Source organism: Acomys minous, assembly GCF_964271855.1.
Source record: "Acomys minous genome assembly, chromosome: 5".
Taxonomy (NCBI): Eukaryota; Metazoa; Chordata; class Mammalia; order Rodentia; family Muridae; genus Acomys; species Acomys minous.
This window is the reverse complement of record NC_140494.1, coordinates 47,483,742-47,508,016: the sequence shown is the minus strand read 5'-3', so window position 1 is coordinate 47,508,016 and position 24,275 is coordinate 47,483,742. Positions and strand designations below refer to the sequence as shown.

At 35.9% G+C, this 24,275-nt stretch overlaps 1 protein-coding gene across 8 annotated transcripts in view; it reads left to right on the top strand.

The window, feature by feature from the left end:
- CDH18 (cadherin 18) overlaps window positions 1-24,275 on the top strand; it is an 838,900-nt gene that overhangs the window by 709,480 nt on the left and 105,145 nt on the right. For all 8 annotated transcript variants that reach the window (XM_084783756.1, XM_084783758.1, XM_084783759.1 and 5 more), the window contains one exon: window positions 21,138-21,305. In XM_084783756.1, coding sequence (XP_084639882.1) covers window positions 21,138-21,305 — 168 coding nt within the window. The remainder of the gene's footprint in view (window positions 1-21,137; window positions 21,306-24,275) is intronic.

Here is a 24,275-nt window from a genome sequence, read left to right as displayed (position 1 = left end):
AAATAATTTAGCATAATCCTGCACTCTATTGTACATTACTCAATTGTACAAAGAAGATGAGAGAAGGAAGAAAAGAGAGGGAGAACATTTTTTTACTTTTGATAATACCCTTTGGAGAAACATTATTATAAAACGTAATATTATTATATTCTAATCTATGAACACATCGAATTAAAATGTTTTCTATGAAATTTTTATTTAGAATACTTCATATCTCATAATGTAATTAATGTTAACTGAATTAATGACACCATTAAGTTGCTACTGAATCATTTTGTGATTTGTAATTTGTTATAACATTTTAGTTCTAATATACAAAATGAAATTGGACAAAATAGGTTATATTTAACATTTTTGGCATATTAGTCTCATGTATTTGTTTCATGATTAAATTCTATTTGGAAGCAAAAAAAAAAAAGGAAATGAAAACCTTGAAGTAGAAAAAGACTTTAGATTTACCAAGACCTGTGAGAATTTTATTTTCTTCATATTCCACAAGAAGCTAGGATACACATTGGAGGCCAATTAATACACCATGAATGGATACATCACACTGGCTTACAGAGGAGACAGCACACTGTGTTCTGTGCTTAGTGGACTGCAACAGTCCAAGAACAATCTTTGTTGCCAGCTGTGATGCCAATACACCAGCCAAATGAAACTGTACACATAAGAGTCAGTGTGGACTTCAGTAATGGGAAAATATCCAGAGAATACAAGCAATTAGGTTGTCTTCACCTGAACCATATTGCCCCAATTAAAGAACCAGTGGGCATTAAAATATTCCATACTGCTGAGAGTTTGTAAAGAATAGCTTTGATCAGGAAAAGATTAAATTACATAATCGCTAGACTCATATTTAGCATAGTGCATTGTATATAAATGCACTTCTATTTGGGGACCTAGAAGGAAGAACGTGATCCCTGGTGACATTCAATAAAGGCTAGGTAAAGTTCAAGTTTCAGTATAATTTTCAGGAGGGTAAATGAAGTTCAGAGTTTGGGAAGGAAATAAATAAATGAATTAGAAACAAGCCATAGTAAAACACATTAACAAATTACCCAGAAAGAGTGGAGGGAGAAATAGTATATTTTGCGTATAAAAATATGGTACAGTCAACTTCTGTTGGGGAGAAAAATTAGGTGTGGGATTGTAGTTATGACTATGGTACAATGAAAGTGTCCACTTTTGTTAAAACAGTTGGAGACAGACAATTAAACGAGATCCATGTTTGCAAAACTCACCAGTGATGGTTAGGGAAAATTGTAGAAATTGTTTTAAAATTGTAATGTGAGTCCAGAGTTGTGGCTTAGACGTTATGAGCACTCACTGCTCATCCCCAAAAGCATATTGCTTCCTTGCTCAGGGTTGAGCAGCTTGAAGTCTAGTAACTCTGGCTTTGGGAGTCCAGTGCTCTCTTCTGGTCTCAGTAGGTGCACATTCCTGTGGCAAATACTCATTCAGGTGTAAAAATAAATAAAAATAAATTTAATCTTAAAGACAAGCCTATTAATATTTAACTCTTTCAATAAAAATATGTCTGTCTCTCAGCAAAATTGATTCAAGAACTCTCTTATGAGAGGACAATTACTATGGAGAGTTCACCTTGTGATATTCATTCTTCTAAAATTATTGATGATTTGACCAATACCACTTTATAATGACCAAAAAAATGGACATTGATGATGTTTGTGTTCATACTTAAGAGGAAAACATGCAATAAAATAGTAACATAAGAGTTAAACTGTACTCACTTTCTAAACCAGCCTGGCCTCGATCTCACAGCAATCTGCCTGCCTCTGCCTCCTGAGTACTTAAGGTATGCATCACCATGCCCGAAAAAAGGTTTCCTTTCTCTCTTTTTTTTTTTTTAAAGACAGGGCTTCTCTGTGTAGTCTTGGCTGTCTTGAACTTGCTTTGTAGACCAGGCTAGCCTCCAACTCACAGTGATCTGCCTGCCTCTGCCTTCCAATTGCCGGGATTAAATGCATGCCCAGCTAGACAAGGCTACATAGAGAAAGCTTGTCTTGAAAAACCAAAAATAAGTGAATAAATAAATAAATAAAAATAGAATAAATTAAAAGGTCTAACCAAAGTCTCCTAACTTCTCAGACTTTTCATATTGCCATATGTGATGTACAGTCAAATACCTATGAGGCCAAGAGAAACCCCAGCTATGGAAACAGGCATCAGATGACAAAAACAGAGAGCTACAATAATATGAAATAAAATAATTATATTTTGAATGAACATAATATCTAAATTTATATGGTTTACTCAGAACACAAATTTAAGATCTGAGGTTTGTATCTCAATGTAGAATGCAAGGCACTGGGTTTTAGTAGGAACACAATAAACACACACAATTTGAATGATACTGTATCTTAACTTAATGTTATTAGATTGTGACTATTTTTTATCTTGTCAGTAATTTAAACACATTTTGCCATATCGTCACTTCTTAAAAACTAATTTTAGTTTGTCTCATTTTTTTTTCTACTGATGGAAAGGCTCAACTTAATTGTATCCAGAGCTCACTGAGGCTACACAACTCTTCTTTGACTGAGATACACTCAGTCTACATCCTATCCTTCCACAAAGAAATGAATATTGCTGTGATATATAGTAAATCTCTCATCATAGTCCATATACCTTTGAAATGGCTTTAGAATCTGAGAAATACTTGTTCCAGTGACTTTGGAGTGAATACACAAAAAGACGTTAAAGACGCAAAATATAGTGTTCTTAGATTGCAGTCTTGAGCGCATGAGATGATTTTACCTCAGAAGAAGATGTGATAGGTGGAGAATCAGCTTAAATCTCACTTGGTATGCGGGTAGTGAAAGAAAAAAGAATCACATGTCAGGTATATCGTCCTGCTGCTTCTGCTTTACAATGGAAATGTAATCTTCCTCAATTATAAGCCACCCTAATTATCCATATGGTGAAGCATCCTGAACGTCTGGTTTCTCTCTGATTATATTTGGTGTTCCCTCTTTAGCTAGCTCCCTTTACAAACAATTCTAAAGAAAAATACTGCACAAGATAAGGCCAAAAAACTCCCTCTCTCTCTCTCTCTCTCTCTCTCTCTCTCTCTCTCTCTCTCTCTCTCGTGTGTGTGTGTGTGTGTGTGTGTGTGTGTGTGTGTGTGTGTGTGTGTGTGTGCGTGTGTGTATGTTAAGAACTTTGGCAATGACTGTGAGGAACATGCTTGAGTCAATAGAAAGACATTTATAATTTCTTTGGAACATTAAGAGTGAATGGTGGTTTTAGAAATGAAAGGTCCCAAATCAACAAAAAAATAACATGACTTCTACTTTGTTTTAAAAGAAAAAAGATCTTTAAATTCTAAATCAATGCCTTGTTTATTTTTCCCTCAGCCATTACTGCTGTGTTAATTTTCTTTCAAGTTCTGGCTTCATTTTGTAAGCATTAGTTTTTTGTTTTCTATTTGAAGAATAGAGATCATTCTTCAAATCTTAAATAACTCATTGCAGAGAATTCTCATGTGTGTCCAGGGAATCAGAACCTTGCACGTGTTTTGTGGTTCATTGCTTCATTAATGCAGTATTTGTTCTACTTGGTCTATAGGCTGCCTTAAATGCTGGATTCTGAACTTGTCGGTTCTGCAGAGGAAAGAACAATCCAGCTAGTAAGCGAGGGAACAAAGTCCTTGGCCTGAGAATAGGAGAGGAGAGCAGTCACTCTCGATGTTCAGCATTTGCTGATATCTCACACAATACAAACCTTTTAGTGACAGAATCAAAGTAGTATCTAGACACAGAGCTTAAGAATTAAAAAGAGAGGAAACAAGGTAGGAACGGGGGGCACAGAGAGAAATAAAGATGGAGATCAGACCAAGGGAAAGGGGGTGGTGTGGAGGTGGGGAGAAGACAGAAAGTTAAACTGTAGCTTCTCAGTGACAATCTGGAGACCTAATTTAATATAGGCTTCTGGGAACATAGCAGGAGGTCCCTAGTTGAGACTTCTAGTATCAGGGGCCATGTAGAATGAAGATGACGCCCTCTAACTAGACAAGACTCCTAGTGGAGGAAGGATAACACCAACCCACCCACAAAAGCCTGGACCCAAAATTTACCCTGCCTACAGCACAGGCGGACATTAAAGACAGAGCAGAGAGATCAGAGATTGAGGGAACATCCAGCCAATGCCTAGCCTAACTCAAGACCCACCCCCATGGAAGAGAGCCAATCTCGTAGATGTGAGGACTCTAGGTAAGAAAAATATAGGAGATGGGGAAATAGAAGGATCCAGAGGTTCCTAGAAACCTATAAGACGAATATCGTGATGGGAGGATCGGGGCACAGGTGGGTCTGCTCAAACTATTGCACTAACCAAGGACAGTGCAAGTAGTAAACATTAATCCCCTACTCTGATCTACCCAATGGACTGACTTTGACATGAACTCTGGTGCCCTATATTTGACCATCTCTCCTTGGTGAGGTGGCCTGATGGCACTCAAAGAAAAAATAAGCAGGCTACCAAGATGAGACTTGATAACCTTTGACCATATAGTGAGGGAGGAGGTTCCCCTCGGTCTTAGACCTATGGGAGGGTAATAGGGTGAAAGCAGGAGAGAGGGAGGAATGGGAGGATACAAGTGATGGGATAACAATTGAGTTGTAATCTGAATAAATCAAATAAATAATAAAAAAATGAAAAACTGCAATACTCTGCTATGCTTGCAGACTGTAGCTCTGAGAGGTTCTACCCAGCAGTACTTTGAAACAGATGCTGAGACTTACAGCCAAACATTTGGCAAAGCATAGAGTGTCTTATGGAAGAGCTGGGGGAAGGAAAAAGGACCTATGAACGAAGAAACTCCACAGAAGACCAACAAAGCCAACTAACCAGAGACCTGAGAGGCTTGTGGAGATTGAATCACCAACCAAGCAATGACAATGCATGGACTTGACCTAGTACCCCTATACAGATGTTGCCAATGAGCAACTCAGGCTTCATGTGGGTCCCATAATAAGGTGAGCAAAGGCTGTCTGTAAAAGGGACTCTGCTACCTGCTTTTTGATGATTTCCCCTTGGTGGGGAAGAGGAGGTGCTCAGTCCTGATGCTACTTGTTGAGATGGGTTTTGTTGTTAGAGGGCCTCTACATTTCTGATAAATAGGGGAGGGATGGGGAAAGAGCAAGTAAGGGTAGGACTGGGAGGAGAGGAGGGAGTGGGGCTACAACCAGGATGTAAAGTCAATAAATAAATAAATTAATTAATTAAAAATAAAAACAATATATCTTTTAAACTTATATGTTCCTACTGCCCATATTGCGGGATCCTTGAGGTGACTGTGCTGCCTATCTTCTAGATCTGAGCAGAGCATCTAGGTCCAAATCATACTTGGTCCTTGATCGGTACATCAGTTTCTGTATTGTAGTGTGGTTTTACTGTATTATATCCTGTATAATACCTCTTTATGAGTGAGTATATACCACATGCATCTTTCTGGGTCTGGGTAACCTCACTCACGCTGGTCTTTTCCAGTTCTATCCATTTGCCTGCAAATTTCAAGATATCTTGTTTTAATAACTTAGTAGTATTCCATTGCATAAATGCACCTAGTTTATTTATCCATATTTGTCCATTCTTTATAGATATTGATTTACATTTGAACTTTTAAATGCCCTAAGATAGGAAAGATGTTTTCTTCAAGGCTGCCAAATACAAATAACCAAACACTAGGAATGTAACATTTGTATAATTCCTGATTGTTCTGTGGTTCTTTTTGCTGTATGTAGTTCATTGTATATATGTATAATAATATAAATGTATATTTAAAAATGAGAAACAAAATTGTTGCTAATTGGAAAAAAATTAAAAATAAAATAAATAAAATAAAATAAAACCTTATGTGTTGCGTTATGCAATGTAAAACACAAGAAATTCAAAACTACCACATGGGATGTTTTATTGCCTCTTCTGGCTAGATATATTGTAGTTTACAGAATGGCAAAAATGAGCAGCACAAACAGCAAATAAACAGGCAGCAGAATGGTGGTGTGCATAGATTTAGATGGGTAACATCATTTTAAAAACTCTCCCTTGTTTATATAATAGTATTTTTTCTTTTAATCATGTTAGTCTCCATTAGTGGAATGGAATGCCTGCTTTTCCAAGTGTTTAAATTATGTAAAGTAGGGATTCTTCAAATTTAAGAGAGGAAAATTAAATAGAGTTGCCTCTTCTTGCCTATTCTGAATGGCACATATATAATTGTGTGTTAGTGTGTGTGTACATATATACACACATATATTTATACATGCATATATGTATATATGCATGTATACATATATTAAGCCAAATCATTGTTAAATTCAGTCAAAATAACCAATCTTTTTCATATTTTTTATCTCATGCACTTTTCTCAAAAGCTAACTTTTGTAGCCTTTTATATATAATACAAGGAATGAAGATTCAATCAGGAGCAATTTTGACCATTTATTATAATAATTGACATATTCTTTGGTGTGTTACAGAAGTAAGAACAGCTTCATCTTTCTCTTTGAAATTGTAATTATTATCTTCAATTATCTTCATTTGTCAGCCCAAGACCTTTCTAGATGGTGCAGTGTATCCGACTGCCCATAATTCTTTTTCCCAGACATCCCTCAAGCACATCAAGTTCAATATAGTCAAGAGTTAACACTCTTCAGAGATCTTCAGCTGATACTTCTCCTTCTGTAGAGAGACCCTCATCTAACCTGGGCCCTTAAGCCAAATCCCAGAGTGCCATTAGTAACATGCCCTTTTCTCACAGCCCACTTGTAATCAGACATCGTGCCCCATTCTACTTGTCCTTAAAATTCACTTCAAAATGCCTCACATAACATTTCCTTCACCTCATATCCACTGATAAAACTTAGGTCAGGCCGCCACACTTCCCATTATTATTATGTCTGTGCCTTCAGTTCATTCTGCAGCCTGTTCTGAGTGTATCATACTTGACTTAGCAGCAGCATTTGACACATTTTTTTTTAACAGTTCCTCTTCCCTGAAATACCTCTTTGCTTGCAGAATGCCATATCTCCTTGTTTTTAATCTCTTGTCCCTGTTCTTTGGTGTGCATTTTTTCCTCCTCCTTCTGAACCAGGATTCAATATTTGAGCATTTTCATATATGCTTCTTCCTTTGCTAACGTCACTATACTAAAAGGTATAACTCTTATCTTTATGATAAGTTTATAGTGTTATACTAACTGATCCTCTGATATACTGTATGCTCATAGAATATCTCTTCTGAGTTTCTAAGATGGATGTTACTGGACATGTTTAAATGTACGTTTACAGTATATCACACACACACACACACACACACACACACACACACACACACACACACACACCATAGGAACCAGTGGATATCACTTCCTCACAAATACTTCTTACAACATGCTTCAAGTACAACCATATCCTATGATACTTTGTCTCATTTTTTTCCATTCATACCACATAGCTCTTTCATCACCAAGTGTTCTGGGTCTGATACTGCTCTGTATTTCTATATTCCTTACCTTAGTGGTAATAATATCTTAAGTTGTTTCCTGACTTCAGCCTTGTTCTATGGTGTCTGTTCCCCACACAACATCAAAATTAACTGTGCTAAAACATAAGATTATGTTGTTTCTTTGCATAAAACATGTCAATAGCTATCCACCTTATTTTCAACCAAACCCAAAAGCATTAGAGATAATTCTTTTTTTTTTATTAATTTATTCTTGTCACATCTCCATGGTTATCCCATCCCTTGTATCCTCCCATTCTTCCCTCCCTCCCATTTTCCCCTTATTCCCCTCCCCTATGACTGTTCCTGAGGGGGATTTCCTCCCCCTGTATATGCTCATAGGGTATCAAGTCTCTTCTTGGTAACCTGCTGTCCTTCCTCTGAGTGCCTCCAGGTCTCCCCTCCAGGGGACAATTCATTATTTTTATTAAAATCTACCATATCTCAGCACTTCATTTTCTCTTTAGGTGAACATCTCAGAAGACAAGCAAACATGAGTGAGGCTCTAACACACAGCGCAGACCAGCACAGGTTTACAGTGGTCTCCATAGTTAACTGACAATGAGTAGGAAGCACTGAGGCAGATGCTGAATAATTATCTATTTACTAACTTCAAATTTATATTATATGAGCTAAGGTCCCGGTTTTGGGCATTTTTCTCATTTCCAGGTCTGACATTCTCTTTGTTCTAAAACAGGTGGTAATTTGAGCACTTGCTTTGCTGGGGGAAAAAGTGTTTCATTGAAAAATTACCAAGAGCAGTTCTGTCACTATCAGACTCTGGATTGACTTCCGTCAGCCTGTTTTCAGGGTTTGGTGAATTTCTTTTTACCACCCAGATCAGTCTCAATAGATATTTGCTTAAATGCTCATAGCTTTAAGAGAAACTATGCTTTTCTTTAAAGTTTGTAATGCCAATGCCTTACTGATACTTTACGTTTATATTTACTAATTAAATAATTTATACAAGATAAAAAAACCCAAAGTACTACTCCTACTCCCTATCCACTCTGAAATTTGCTTATCAAACATGCATACTTTAGATGCCTCTGTGTCTATGACAATGACTATAGCTGTAGCTATGACAATAACTAGGAGCTTGTGGTTTAGACAATCTGGACATGCACTTGAACACCATTATTTTATATATACTTTTGTATGTGTGTGTGTTTATACATATGTATTATGTTGAATGTGTGTATGTATTTATGCATATGTGCATTCTTACATGTATGTATGTATGTACGTATGTATGTGTGGATGTATGCATATGATAAATCCATGATTTTTTTCTTGATTCAAACATTCATCTATAGTGGGTCTCACTTTCCTAATTACTCTGCTGCAACTGCAATTCTGAATCCTTACTGCATGGCATGTTCCTCCAAAAGAAGGTGCTAATTGACAATCTCATTATGCATCTTTCAGTGGAGACAAGAATTACAGAGGCCCAAATAACTTGTTAGACCAATAGGGAGAAATTAGAATATACAGATATATATACACTTAGATAGCAATTTAATATCTTATCTAAATCACAATTATGTTTAAAAAATCAAGCTCTGCAGTGAATGGCAAATGAAATATCTAAATATATCAATACTTCTGAGTGTTCGTATTATTTCAAAAATTTCTAGAGTGAACTGTGTTTTATATATATATTTATATATACATATTATTTGTATATTTTGAGTATATTGTATTGTATTATATATATTATATTGTGTATTATATAGCGTTTATATACATATATGTGTGTATGTGTGCTTTATTAATTATGAATAAGCTGCTCTGTTTTGTCCATGTATGGCTACCCTTCGATTATTTTGTCACCAAGATTTATGTCTGTTATCACATCACCCCTGTATCCTAATACACGAAGTCTAAAAATAGTTTAGTTTTTAGTGTTTAATTTAATGGTAATTTGAATTCATCCTTGTTAGTCTTGATTATTAATGTGACTGTATCCAGAGATGCTTAGAAGATAGTAAAACACACTATAAATTACAGTTCTTAGGATACATTACTAGAGGAAAAATGCACCCTGAATGTGGATGGTGCCTGGGGCCTGGTCATCATCTTGAGGCTCAGGGGACCTAAGGACAAACAGAGAAAATCCCAATTTGAAAGAATTTTTTTGTTTTTTGTTTTTTGGTTGGTTGGCTTGTTTTTCTGTTTTTTTTAGCTTTTGTGCTCTCTCTCTCCTTCCCTCCCTCCCTCCCTTCCCCCCCTTCTCTCTCTGCTTGTGCATACATGTGTTTGTGTGTATGTGTGTGTGTGTGTGTGTGTGTGTGTGTGTGTGTGTGTGTGTGTAGAGGGAGAGAGAGAATAGACAGATACAGAGACATATAGACAGAGACAGAAAGAGAGTCTCCCATGTGTGTGAGGAGAGGATACATGTACTATGTACCTATATTTGATCATACAGAGGACAGTGGAGGATGCCAGGGGCCTTACTACTAGAGAGAGACCATCTCTGCAGCTGAAGCTCCTGTTTCAGCTATGCAGGCCATCCAGGTATCTCCCAGGACTTGCCTGTCTCCACCTCCCAAAAGTTGGATAATGTCATGTATAGCTATGTCTGGGTTCTTCATGTAGATTCCAGGTATCTTGCATCAAGTCCTCCTCCTTTGGGAGTGAGCCCTCCTAACTGCATGGCTAGCTTGCAAAATAGAATTTTAATCATTTAATACTAATTGTATTTTTGTTGAAATACATAAACATAACATTTTTGTTGGGGTGCCTTATTGATTGCGTGCTATATTTTATTACCATGCAAGCACACTATGTAATAATAAGATTGGACAAACGGATTTGTGTTACTTTTTTTATTAAGTAAAACAGACAATATAATATTTATTCAAAAGACCACTTACTTATTCCCTCATGTGTATGTTCTTTGCATTTGTTCTTTTTTTATTAAATATTTTTTAAATATTTACACATACATTTATATTATTACACATATATACAATAAACCACTTATAGCAAGAAGGACCATGAAACAATTAGGTATTATATAAATGTGACAGGTTTATTATTATATGTTATTTGATCTTTTCTCCTTACAGATTTTAATATTGTTTCTTCATTCTGTGAATTTAGTGTTTTGACTATTATGGGTGGGGTGATTTTCTTTTTTGGTCTAATCTCTTTGGTGTTCCGTAAGCCTCAGGTATGCTTACAGACATCTCTGTTTTGAGACTGGAGAAATATTCTTCTATGATTTGGTTGAAAATATTGTCCTCAATTTCTTCAATTCATAGGTTTCATCTTTTCATGGTGTCCTTGACTTCTTGGAAGTTTTTTGGCATGAATTTTTAGCTTTAACATTTTCTTTGACAAACATATCAATTTCTTCAATTGTGTCTTCTACTCTTAATATTTCTTCCTCCATCTCTTATATTCTGTTGGTTCTGTAGTTCCTATGTTAACCCATAAATTCTCCCTCTCCAGGATTTCCTCAGTTTATGCTTTAATGTTTCCATTTCTATCTTCATATCTTGAACTGTTTTCTTGATATTCTTCATCTAGTTTTTTGTATTTTCCTCCCATGTCTTCATATGATTTGTACCATTCTTTCAGCTGTTTTTCCCTCTGATATTCTAACAGTGATTTATTCATTTCATCTCTATAGACCCCAAGCCATTTGCTTGTACATTCTTGTATTCCTTTAAGGATTTTCTCTGTTTCATCCGTTATCATTTTTCATAAGTATAGATTTAATGTAATTTCTGTGTGTATGTGTTTCACATGTGTTAAGGAATCAAGGGCTGCTTGCCATAGGATATCTGGGTTCTGAAGATGTGTTATTGCTTTGGTTTTTGTTTATTGTGTTTTTACACTGGCCTTTAGCAAGCTTGTTTTCTAAGGTGTTGGCTGGTAGGCCCTTTTGCCCCTTGGAGTTCTGAGGGGTGTTGCTGGCAGAGCCCTTGGCAGGAAGCTAGACATTCCTGAATGTGCCCTTCTCACACTGTTGGGTATAGTTTTTTGGATTGGCAGGTGGTTCTCAGGGACTTGCCAGGTACTCTTCTCAGCTATAGAATCCTGGGGCCAAGAGGGCTCCTCAGTAGTCTGGGGATCTAGCTCATGTGAAGGGACCTCCCAGAGTTGACTCCTTTGCTACTGGCTTTCTTGCCCGTCACTGTGATCTGTTAATGTGCTAAGACACTGAGCTTATTCAGGTGAGGAGTCTGTGGTTGAATTTGCCTGCTTAGGTATCAGAAAGTATCCACTCCACAGGAAGGGCCTTGAGTGTGGTATCATGAAAGTCGTCACAGCATGGTGATAATGGGCACCCGAGGTAGCAGCTGCAAGTGCCTGTTTAAGAAGGTATCCACCTCATGGGAGGGTCTGAGGTTGGACCCCCGCGCCCCCCCATAAGCTTCAGCTTCTGGAATGTCTCCATTCAGTGATAGTGGGTGCAAACAGCTGTAGCTGCTCTGCCCAAGTACCAGAAGGCCTGAGGCTGAGGCTGCACCCAAGAAATCCTGGGAGTTTCTCTATGTTTTAGCAGAGTGAGCTGGGGTGAGCCGTGAGTTTCATGTACTATGGGCTCTTGTCTCACTGGAAAAGATGGATGTTTGCGGATTTGGGGTCTGTCAATTGCTCTGATCTCACTGTTGTTCTCCTGTTCAGTTATGCTGTTTACTTGGGGCTGACATCTTGAGTCATCAATGTCATTATTGTTATTGTTGTTGTAGTTTGGTTTTTGGTTTATTTGAAACAAAGTATCTCAACTCACAGAGATTCGCCTGCTTCTGCCTCTGCCTCCTGAGTGCTGGAATTAAAGGCTTGTCCCACCATGCCTTTCTATAATATCATTTTATAATGTTTTTTATAATAGCATTAACCATGTTACTGTACTTTGAACAGCAGTTATAATTTAGCCTCTCTGTATCCCCTCAGCTCTGTTTACCTTGCTCCTTTGTGATTACTGCTATTTTTACATTTACAAGTATGATATTTTTACATTTTTGTGAATTGGTATATTACTCTGATTTTGATTTACATTATTATGATGAACTGTCATACTTATAATTCATCATGTCTATCAATGACTTCCTTTGATAATCCTAAGAAATAATTTTATTATAATATATTCACTTGTTTTTAATCCTTAAAATGCTTATTTGCATATTAGTCATATTTTGCTTCTGAAAAATATAACATAAGTATTTACTCTATCTGTATTATTATTTTTATGCACTGTATTCTAATTTAATGTAAATATTTTTAAAAGTCTTTGCTTATGTTCCTGTAATTTGAGAGTCTTGTCTAAAGAACTGTATCACATTCCAATATTTCAATGTATTCTTTGTATTTTCTCATACAATCTGGTGTCCAGCCTTATTTTTAAGTCTTTGATCCTATAAAAATGCTTTAGTTTTACACATGATCAAATACTTATTTTCTTCTTTTGCTCACCAGTTCAGTAATCCTTGCAATGTGCACTATTATGCTGTAGAAATGTGTTAGATTCCCAGCAATTAAGCAAAAGGAAACATGTCTAGTTTACACATGAAGGGGTATTTATGAGGTCTTGTTCTAAATGTTACAGGAACCTAAGAAACTTCTGTAGCAATCTGATTGTGTTCTGTATTTATTTATTATTGTGTGTTAGTGATATTTATTTTGCAGTTTTCTGTGGAGATAATTAATGAACCAAAGCTAGCCAGTATTTTCCCCCTATACACTTATTTACTAGTGAGATATACAGAAAAACATTGGTGAATTGTTGTTACATGAATACCATTAGTTAGGAAGAAAACTCTTTAGATCTGCCAATGAATGAGACTCAAGAAATTATGTTCGCAACTGTAGATGAGGCTTCAACATGGAGAACTCCTATTCAGCAGAGAATAATTCCGAATAACAAGGCCTCCCTACCAAGCTGATTGGAAAGCACATGTGACAACATCCGAACATAACGTGCAGCAGTAAGGTAGTTGCAATCACTCACCGGGAAAATAATAAGGACAAAACAGAATGATGTGCAAGCAATCATATCCTGTTGATTTAACCCAGAAACGTAGGAGAAGAAAAGGCAATGAATCCTGTTAAATCTGTGCAAAACATTGTTAGAAAAATATATCAGAAATTCAGACTAAGACACAGCCATTCCTCTATCGTACACCTAATTTTCTTTTTCTGTTTAATGACAGCATGTGGAACATATCCTAACATGCTAATTAAGGGAAAGACTTTTTATATTTTTTTAAAATTTTGCTAATGAAAATGATGCAGGGTATGACCATATTTATTTTACAACATCAAAATGTACTGAAACTGCAGTCACTGGGCATGTGGATTCGTGGACAAATGTCAGAGGCAAAACTTACTATATACTTAAATACATAATGTAAATATTATGTATTAATCAGACTTATTTGTGTGGCCAAAGTGAGAGAGACTATTTAAAGGACAGAGACTTCATTTCAGTTTATGGTTTAAGATATTTCAATCCAAGGATAGATGGGTCTCCTTCTTTGAGCCAGAGTTGAGATAGAAGAGTGTTGCCTCAGGAGCCTTTGTTAGAGGAGGCTTCTCTCCTTGTGGAAGTGAGGATGGAAACAGAAAAAAGGACAAGTTCTGAAATTAAGGTATAGATTTCATCTAGAGTCTCAATAGGATGTCCTCCCCTCTGTCCGAATTTCCTAGTAAGTGAAGGCTTTCGTGGGACATGCCCCTTGGGCTAGTATGCAGATATAAGTGAGTATATACCATTTGAGTCTTTCTGCTTCTGGGTTAACTCACTCATTATGATCATTTCTAGCTCAATCCATTTGTCCACAAATTTTGGGAATTCCTTGTTTTTAATAGCTGAGTAGTATTCCATAGTGTATATGTACCACAGTTTCTTTTTTTATTTATTTAAAATATTTTATTTAATTTTAATTTATGTGCATTGGTGTGAGGGTGTCAGATCTTAGAGTTACAGACAATTGTGAGCTGCCATGTGGGTGCTGGGAATTGAACCCGGGTCCTTTGGAAGAGCAGGCAGTGCTCTTAACCACTGAGCCATCTCTCCAGCCCCTTACCACAGTTTCTTTATCCATTCTTCTACCAAGGGACACTGAGGCTGTTTCCATGTTCTGGCCATTATGAATAAAGCTGCTATGAACATGGTTGAGCAAATTTTCTTGTTGTGTGCAGGCGCATGAAAGAATAGCTAAGTAGAAGGATCCAGAGAGTCCTAGAAACCTACAAGTAGAACATTATGAAAGACAGATTTAGGCCCAGGGATCCCGCTCAAACTAAGGCACCAGCCAAGGACAATACAGGCGGTAAACTTTAAACCCCTACACAGATCTAGACAATGGACAGGACATTCTCCACAGTTGAGAGGAGAGTGGGGTATGACTTTCACACATACTCTGGTGCCTCATATTAGACCATGTCCCCTGGAGGGGGAGACCTGGTGGAACTCAGAGGAATGATAGCAGGCTACCAAGAAGAGACTTGATACCCTATGAGCATATACAGGGGGAGGAAGTCCCTCTCAGTCACAGTCATAGGGGAAGGGAGTAAGGGGAAAATGGGAGGGAGGGAGGAATGGGAGGATACAAAGGAGGGGATAACCATTGAGATGTAATATGAATAATTAATAAAATAATGAAATGGAAGATAGTGGGAGATCTTCTTCTTCTTCTTCTTCTTCTTCTTCTTCTTCTTCTTCTTCTTCTTCTTCTTCTTCTTCTTCTTCTTTTTCCCTTTCACATTTTTATTATATATATTATATAATAATATAAATTATTATATATATAAATCAATTATATGTGTATATGTATATATGTATATATAATTGATTTATATATATTGAATTAGAAAACACAATCTTGAGTGAGATAAACCAAACCAAGAAAGACACACATGACAAGGGTCAAGCAGAGTTGTCCTCTAGGAGGTTCCATATACAACCATATCAAAACAGATGCTGGGACTCACAGCCACAAATTGGGTGATGAGCCTTATGGAAATGTGAAGGGAAAGAGAAAATGACCTGGAGGTGACAGGAGCTTTACAAGAAGACCAAAGGGGCCAACTGTCGAGGGCCCAGAGAGGCCTGCTTCAACTGAAGCATCTACCAAGAACCTTGCATGAACTAGACCTTGGGTCCCTACAAATTTGTACCTGATGAACATCTCTGGCTTCGTGTGGGTCCTCCGGTAAGGGAAGCAGAGATTGTCTATGACATGAACTCTCATGTCAGTTTTTCATTTGTTTCCCTCTTGCAAGACTGCCTTGCTAGGCCACAGGGGAAGAGGACATGCTCAGCCCTGATATGAATGATGAGCTTGGGTGGATGAGAATGGAGGCTCCCTTTTCTGAAGATTAAGGGAGGGGAATGAGGAAAAGTGAAGGTAGGAATGGGAGGTGAGGAGGAATACAGCTATGACCAGTAAACAAACAAACAAACAAACAAATAAACAAACAAATAAATAAAATATCTGCCTGAAGCTAAACTAAAGTGTTTAGACTAGCATAGCTGGTGATGGAGACTTGAAGATGCCTTAATATTTACTGTGGCCTATGCTTATTTGTGTACCTCTTATCCAAGTCTACAATAGGAAAAAATGTTGAAATTTAGTATCAGAGCCAATGTTTCTACTGAAATAGTTCAGAAGAACTGAAATAAATGGTGTGGTGTCCTCATGGTGATACCTCTCACCTAGCTAGTATGCTGAAAGGAAAAAAAATGTAAATCAAGAAGACACAAGTTTCACGCAAAGCATGCATCTTAATTTGTTAACATTAGCCGTGCCCTTCTGTCTTAAGATGTATACAAATATATAAGAGTTATGGGACCTTTCTCCATGAGCAAGAAAAGTTAGAGTCCAGGAATGTGGCTGGGGTTTTACCTCATGGAGTCCTGAAGAAGCCATCACATCAAGCAGTGAAAGTGAATCCTGGATTGTATTTGGAGACCCTAGGATGTTGGAGTATGAGGGCCAAGGGATGTTACCAGGAAAAGTTGCCCATAGGAAGTGGATCCAGCCCTAGAAAGAGATGTGTTGCAATAGCAAAGTTGGAAGTAAGAGACCACCATGTAATCTCTTTGACATCTTACCTATAGTTACAGGGTGTGAATCCTGGTTTTTTTCTCCTTTATTAATTTATTCTTGTTACATCTCAATGGTTATCCCATCCCTTGTATCCTCCCATTCTTCCCTCCCTCCCATTTTCCCCTTATTCCCCTCCCCCTATGACTGTTCCTGAGGGGATTACCTTCCCTGTATATGCTCATAGGGTATCAAGTCTCTTCTTGGTAACCTGCTGTCCTTCCTCTGAGTGCCATCAGGTCTCCCCCTCCAGGGGACATTGTCAAAGGTGAAGCACCAGAGTATGTGAGAAAGTAATATCCTACTCTCCACTCCACTGTGGAGAGTGTTCTGTCCATTGGCTAGATCTGGGTAGGGGCTTAAGTTTTACCGCCTGTATTGTCCTTGGCTGGTGCCTTAGTTTGAGCGGGACCCCTGAGCCCAAATCTGCCTATCATAATGTTCTACTTTGGGGAGGACATTCTAGTGGGACTCTAGATGAGAGAAGCATGGGAGAATGGCAAAATAGAAGGATCCAGAGAGTCCTAGAAGCCTACAAGTGAATCCTGTTTTGCAAGGATTCAGTCTTGTTTTAGTCAAGCATTTCTTCACATTACCACCTCCATTCCTCTCCTCTGGGCAGTAATGTGTATCCTGTGCTATTGTATGTTAGGAATGTGCAATTTGCTTTTCTGTTCTTTAGGAGGTGATAATTAAGAGATTGCCTTGAGTCTCAGAAAAGATTTGAGATGAAATTTTGTTGAGGCTATGAAAAACTATGGGACTTTTGAAGTTGGAATAAATGCACTTTGTATTATTTATTAATTCATTCATATTACATCTCAATTGTTATCCCATCCCTTATATCCTCTCACTCCTCCCTCCCTCCCATTTTCACCCTATTCCCTTCCCCTATGACTGTGACTGAGAGGGACCTCCTCCCCCTATATATTATCATAGGGTATAAAGTCTCTTCTCGATAGCCTGTTATCCTTCCCCTGAGTTCCACTGGACCTCCCCATCAAGGAGACATGGTCAAATATGGGGCACCAGAGTTCATGTGAAAGTCAGTCCCCACTCTTCACTCATCTGTAGTGAATGTCCTGACCATTGGCTAGATCTAGGTAGAGGTTCAATGTTTACTGCATGTGTTGTCTTTGGTTGGTGCCATATTATCAATCATGGCTGCAACCCTCTGATTCAGTAGGCAAGGTCCAAAAAAAGTTTTTTTCTAAGAATGATCTTAATCATGTCGTGTAATAACACAATTGAATATTAGCTAAGATGTTTGCTTTTTTATATCATTTAACATAAAAAGAAGTCATGTCAAACACTGAGAACAAAGGTGCAAAACCATATGTGGCCAAGTTGAGTTGAGTTACAGGAAGTCCAGTTGATGGTGTAAACATTATTCCATGTTTCTATGAGGGAGTGTTTTCAGAAGAGATGAGTATTTCACCTTATAGATGTGATAAAGTAAAATCTTTCTGTGAAAACAAGAGAAAGTCACTCAATCTGCTAGGGGCTTAGAGAGAGTATAGAATGAAGCATGGGAAGATGGATCCTGATGGAAGATGCTGGATTATGCCAGAACATTGTTGCTCTATCTAGATTGTCTGCTGCTAATTCTTCTAATGGTCAACAGTTTAGAATTGGTCTGTACTAAACCATCATTTTTCTTGTTTTTCTAGTTGGCAGATAGACATTATAGAAGATCTTAGGCTCAAATTTTCCTTAATTATCTATTATCTATTTACATAGGTGTATAAAGAAATGTGTTTATGCATGTATGCATCTGTCTATCTATAATCTATCATCTGTTATCATTTACCAATTCTACTTGCAGTATTTTCAGGAAAATCTTGACTAATGCATAGAGTTATCCACTATGTAAAAAATCATTATAGTAAATAACAATAGAAAGGTAGAGTACCATATTTAAAATCTACAAAAGTCCTGAAAAATATCCTCTTCAAAATATCATACATGTGATAAATTGGCATATAAATGTTCAACATCATAGGCTAGTACGCAAATGTGAATTATAACAAAAATTAGATTGTACTGCCTACACAAATAATAGTTAGAAAAAAAGAGCATTGAAAAGCATTGTGAAGATGTAGGAAACAAGGTGCTTATTACTGGCAAGAATCAGAAAAGTTATAATAACACTTGAGGCAAATTTGGTATTTTTTTAAAAAACACATACTTTTAGCTTATGATATAGTGATCACTTTCCTAGATATTTACACACTTGTTTTTTTTTTTACAAAATGTAAACATATAAAATCTTGTATGCAGATGTTTACAGCAGTGTTGTCTATAATCATCAAAGATAGCAGTAAAAAACACAGCATTTTATAGGTATGTAATATGTGCTATCTCCAGATAGTGAAGTATTGATGTGTTGATATATTGATATACAATATGTGCTACATACAGATAATAAAGTATCACTCACGGGAACTTCAAAGGTATGAAAAATAGGAGAAAACCTTAAGTATGAAGTAGACAATCCAAATTAGAAAATACCACAAATACAAGTTATGTAATATTTGTAAATGCTAAGTTTTTCAAAAAGAAAAAATAATACAGTGACTGTCAATGATGACAGAAGGGAAGAATGATTAAGCCAAGGAGAAAAGTGTTTTAGAGTAAGGGAAATTCTTTATTAACTAGAAACGTGGATATGCATCATTATGTATCTGCCAGAACTCATAGAGAGTAGAAAACCAAAAGAGACCCTTGCTTTAACCGTGGTAATGAGATGCCCATGAAGGCTTGTAAAAAATGCCCCACACTAAGAGACAGTGATTGTTTGTAATTCTGTGGGGGTGTAGAAATGACAAGTATGTTTAACTCAGCTGCATTCTCCTTTCTAGTTTTACTGTAAGAGGGCATAGAATCTGATTTAAAAAAAAAAAAAACTATACAAAAGGGAAAGCGAATGCTAGTATCCACCACCAGATCCCCCAGGCACACACATCTAAACTTGTTGTTAGTGGTCAGTTTATAATGAGATCAAATCAGTAAACTGTTTGATTATCTAATCCTTCACATGTCTCTAATAGTTCATCACATACTGTCCTGTATCAAAGAAATTTGTATATATAGATGAAGCCAAGACCATTGTTTTTGAGATCTCTGTGCTAGTTTGGATATAACCTGTTCTTTATATATTTAATTTGAATATTATGTTTCTTTCTAGTTGATCTAGTTGATTCAGGATGTAGATACTGTGCACCAGAAGTGACATATAGTGACTTCAGTGCATTTGTGGAGCAGGAAGTTCTATATTCTTTCTGACTTGATCCTTCAACGTGACTGACTTTAAAAAGTATATACAAAAAGAAAACTGCCATTTGCTGTGCAATGACTGTTTTTTCCCTGTAGATATTTATGTTCTGTAAATATAAATTTAATAATTTTATGTAAAGACTAATTTCCTATATGACAATAAGTCAAATTTATATTATGTTTTTCTTAATAAAATTATCTCTATTTTTCAAATACTACAAATATACAGTATATTTACCATTTACCAAAAAATTTATGTATTCTATGCATGTTAATTCCTACGTGATTCCAATTACCACTTCTGTAATTAGCATAAGTGATGAAACACTGCTCTTTCCAAGTGAAATACTAGACTCTTTTGCATATGTATGAATTAGGTGAATCATTTATTATCATACTGTTAGAATTTTATTTTGATAGCAATCATTTTCTTCTCTGTTTACCTTTGGGAAAATCTCTCCCAAATGCCCTAAATTATTTGTTCATTATGCTTGAAATTGTGGTATCTTATTTCTTAGTGCCTAAAGCCTTGCCATCTATGTCACTGTAAATCAAATCAATTCAGTTGTAAAAGAAGAGAGACAGAGAAAAAAAGTATCTTAGCATTCTGCATTGTATACTGTGGCTGAATTCACTTACTCTTTCTGCTATTATAGCTTCTCTTTTTATTTTTAACCTTAGGTTATAAATAATCCTATTATGTCAAGATATTACATATATATATCTTGTTTAAAATTTTTTAAAAACAATTGAACCAAAAGCTATATTTGGTAACTTCTAATATGACATAATGAAAACTAATTGAATGAGTTTGATGAATATTTCTGGTGTTTGTCTCAAGGGTAAGATGGCTAAGATATGTTAATGAAGATGTTTCCAAAATGTCTGGCAAGTCAGTGAAGTCATACAGTGGGTAAAAATAGCTGTCACCAAGCCTGGTACCCTGGGTTTGATCTGAAAGAGAGAACATTTATTCACAAGCTGTCCTATGACTCCATATGCATGTCTAGGCTGAAGGCTACCTTGGGGAGTCCTTTTACCCAGGAAATAAACAATGAAAGTTTTTTTTTGAGACGAAAAAGAATGTTTTAAGATATGTGCATGAAAATAAATGTGTCAATGACTCAGTTTTTAAATAACAATTAAGATTTTCTTTTTTAAAAATAGTTCTTACTTAAAATTTGCTATTTAAAAACTATCATGAGTCTCAAAATGTTACTCATTTAAGGTACTACTGGTACTGATTGTTTTTTAATCTTCATATTCCAGGAGTCATTAGAACAGCTTTACACAATATGGATAGAGAAGCCAGAGAACATTACTCAGTGGTCATTCAAGCCAAAGACATGGCCGGACAGGTTGGAGGACTTTCAGGATCCACAACTGTCAACATTACCTTGACTGATGTCAATGACAACCCACCACGGTTTCCACAGAGTAAGTACCTGTTGTCTACATGTTGCACTTATCATCGCTAATTATGCAAAACAAATTGGATAATTGAATCCACAATATATTGTTTTATCAAAGAAGACTATTTTATTCCTTCCCAGCTCTTTGTCTTTGTGCTTGTGTCTTTTCTTATTCATGTGTAAAGACATCACTTGACTTACTAGCTTCTAATTCTGAGACACATCTAGTGCAATACAACAGTAATGAATTCTTACTTGTTACTAAGGAGGTACCTGTTATTAACACATTAATGGATATATTTACTGACCTTTTTATGTGGGAGTTTTATCCAGACAAAAATATCACATTCAGGTTATGAAATTGCAAATGTATTAAAAATAAATGTATACTGCTTGTGTGCACATGCACACACATACATAAACACACATGTGCACTCACATGCATGCTCTTCCACACAAAACAAATATCTTCTAAAGGTTGTTAAAACTGTTTTAATAAGGTCATGTTTCAGAATAGAATATGACTGTATAAAACATAATTCATAATTCAAAATACAGTCCAGATGCAGAGATATGTTAATTCTGTGTGTTTGGAAGGAGTTGGTTTTTATGCAAACCTCAGAGTGTCAATTTTGTAAGTAAAATATAATACAGTGTTTCTGATATGGCAGACCCTGGAGTCAGCTTTTAATCAAATAATTGGTAACTTTCCATACCAACCCTGCTTATGAGTTGTCACAAAGGCTGCTTAGAAAATGCGATCGAGTGCATAATACAATGAATCATAAATTTGTTGTAAGTTAGTGAGAGATGTCCATACCACGGCATCTCCATCCCTAGCCATGCTGGGACAATGCCTCTTTCAGATATTACCCACTTTATTTCATCTGGAGATTTTATGTGTTTACATGGCTTTATAATCCCCCTGCTGCAGCTTGTTTAAGTCTATGATAGAATCAGCACAATCATGGATAACATCCTCCTCCCTGGTTTTCTCACCCTTGTCCATCTCATGCTTATACCCATATATTCCCTCTACAACATGGAAGCCTGGAGTTGCATTGTTGTCTCACATGCTTACCTCAATCTGTAAAGTGTTACTGAGTGAATTAATTAATTGAATTTCAATATGTTTTACAACAATCACAGTTTAAATGATCATTATAAAAGCCCTGTAATGTACTACATACTGAGATCAAACCTTCTTTAAAATGACATTGCCAGAGATCAGATTGTAATAGGGTCAATTATATGACTTTTCACTATGGAAATACATGTTCAAAAGAAAAGCATAGAGCACAGTGAGTCTACATTATAATTAAACATACATACTATTAAACTTCAATAAACAATCTTACAAAGTACAATATATCCAAGTATTATTATATTTGTGTTCCCATGCAATATATATTTCTAAGAGTACTGTTGATAATATTCATAGAACATACATTACTCTGATACAATTATCATTCTACAATATGTAACAAGGGAGATTTAAAGGTACTCTTAATGACATCATAACAAAAATTTAATTCTCCTTTCTAACTGCACCAGTTTTTTATTATTGGCTAATAAGTGCCCACAATCTCTTGCCTCAGTAGTTTTTTTCTTTAAGAATATATTGAATGTTTCAGATTAGCAGAGAGGACTTTAAATACTCTGAAAATAAAACATAATGGCATGTTTAAGTAATAGATATATCAATTTCCTTACTGGATTATTACACAAGGTATAAATGTATTGAAACTTAATATTTTGCACACATATGTATAAGTATTATATCAATTTATGACAATATAAAATTTTAAGCAATGAGAAAACATGACACAATAGCTGGATATAAGTTTTGTTTTTCGAAACGTGAAAGTTTCTGTCTTCCTTTCAATTATACCAGAGTACCTTTTTATTGATATGTTTATGTGCTATTTAGGAATTTTACTTAGTGTATTTTAAACATAATTGTCTCGCTGGTTTTCCCATTACCACCCTCTCCAACATCCCTTATTTTCTCAGAAGTACTTATTTCAAATTTTTATTTAATATTGGAGTTCTAAATAGTCCCTAAACTCAAGTTGTACAAGGTAGGGATTTAATGAACAACTGTTTGAAGTAGAATTACTATTTCCAAACTATTCCTAATTTTGTCCCTACCATTATCTCTATTTCTATCTCTAAAAGTTGTTACATTTATATGCCAGTTAAGATTCTATAAGAGATATAAATAATCATGAACTTTTAGCATATGTTGATAATATGGTTTATATAGCTGAATATAGGTGAGAAATGCATTTCTAATTTTATAATTTTGGCTGATAACAATGATGGTGTTACCATGTCCGTTCATTATTAAAACAAAACAAAACAAAATATAAAGCAACTGTCCTGTCTGACAGGGAAACATGAGATGTGCACATTGGCTGAGCTTACTGTGCATTTCTTTCCCTTACATCATTTTATGTTAAGAACAGACTTGTATGTTAAGAACACACTCTCAGAAATGTGGTGAGCATTTTGGTTTGAAGATATATTTTCACAGAATCTTTTATAGTGTCATGTCTAAAATAAGGTTTGACTTTTATTAAAACTAAATATAATGCTGTATTTTGAATAACTTGGTACCACTGTTATCATATATTGCAATAGAAGAATCTATAGATTTATGTACCTATATTGTTGCCTACCAAATAGATATTTACATAGTGGGAAATCATGATAGGCTATTTGAAAATAAATATATATAATAAAGACTACATTTCACAAAGCATGAGATTGTCCATGAATCTCTCAATATTTCAAGGTGTATGTAGATATCTGGCACTTGGAATGACACAATATTCTGTTTCTCTTGACATATGAGGTTTTATATAATATATGCACTTGTGACTTCAATCTTTCTTCACAAAACTAAGTGATGTTTCCTACCACATCACTGCAACTCACTTTATGAATGGGTGCATCATATCATCCTACATCAGGCCCTCAAATCTTCTTCTTT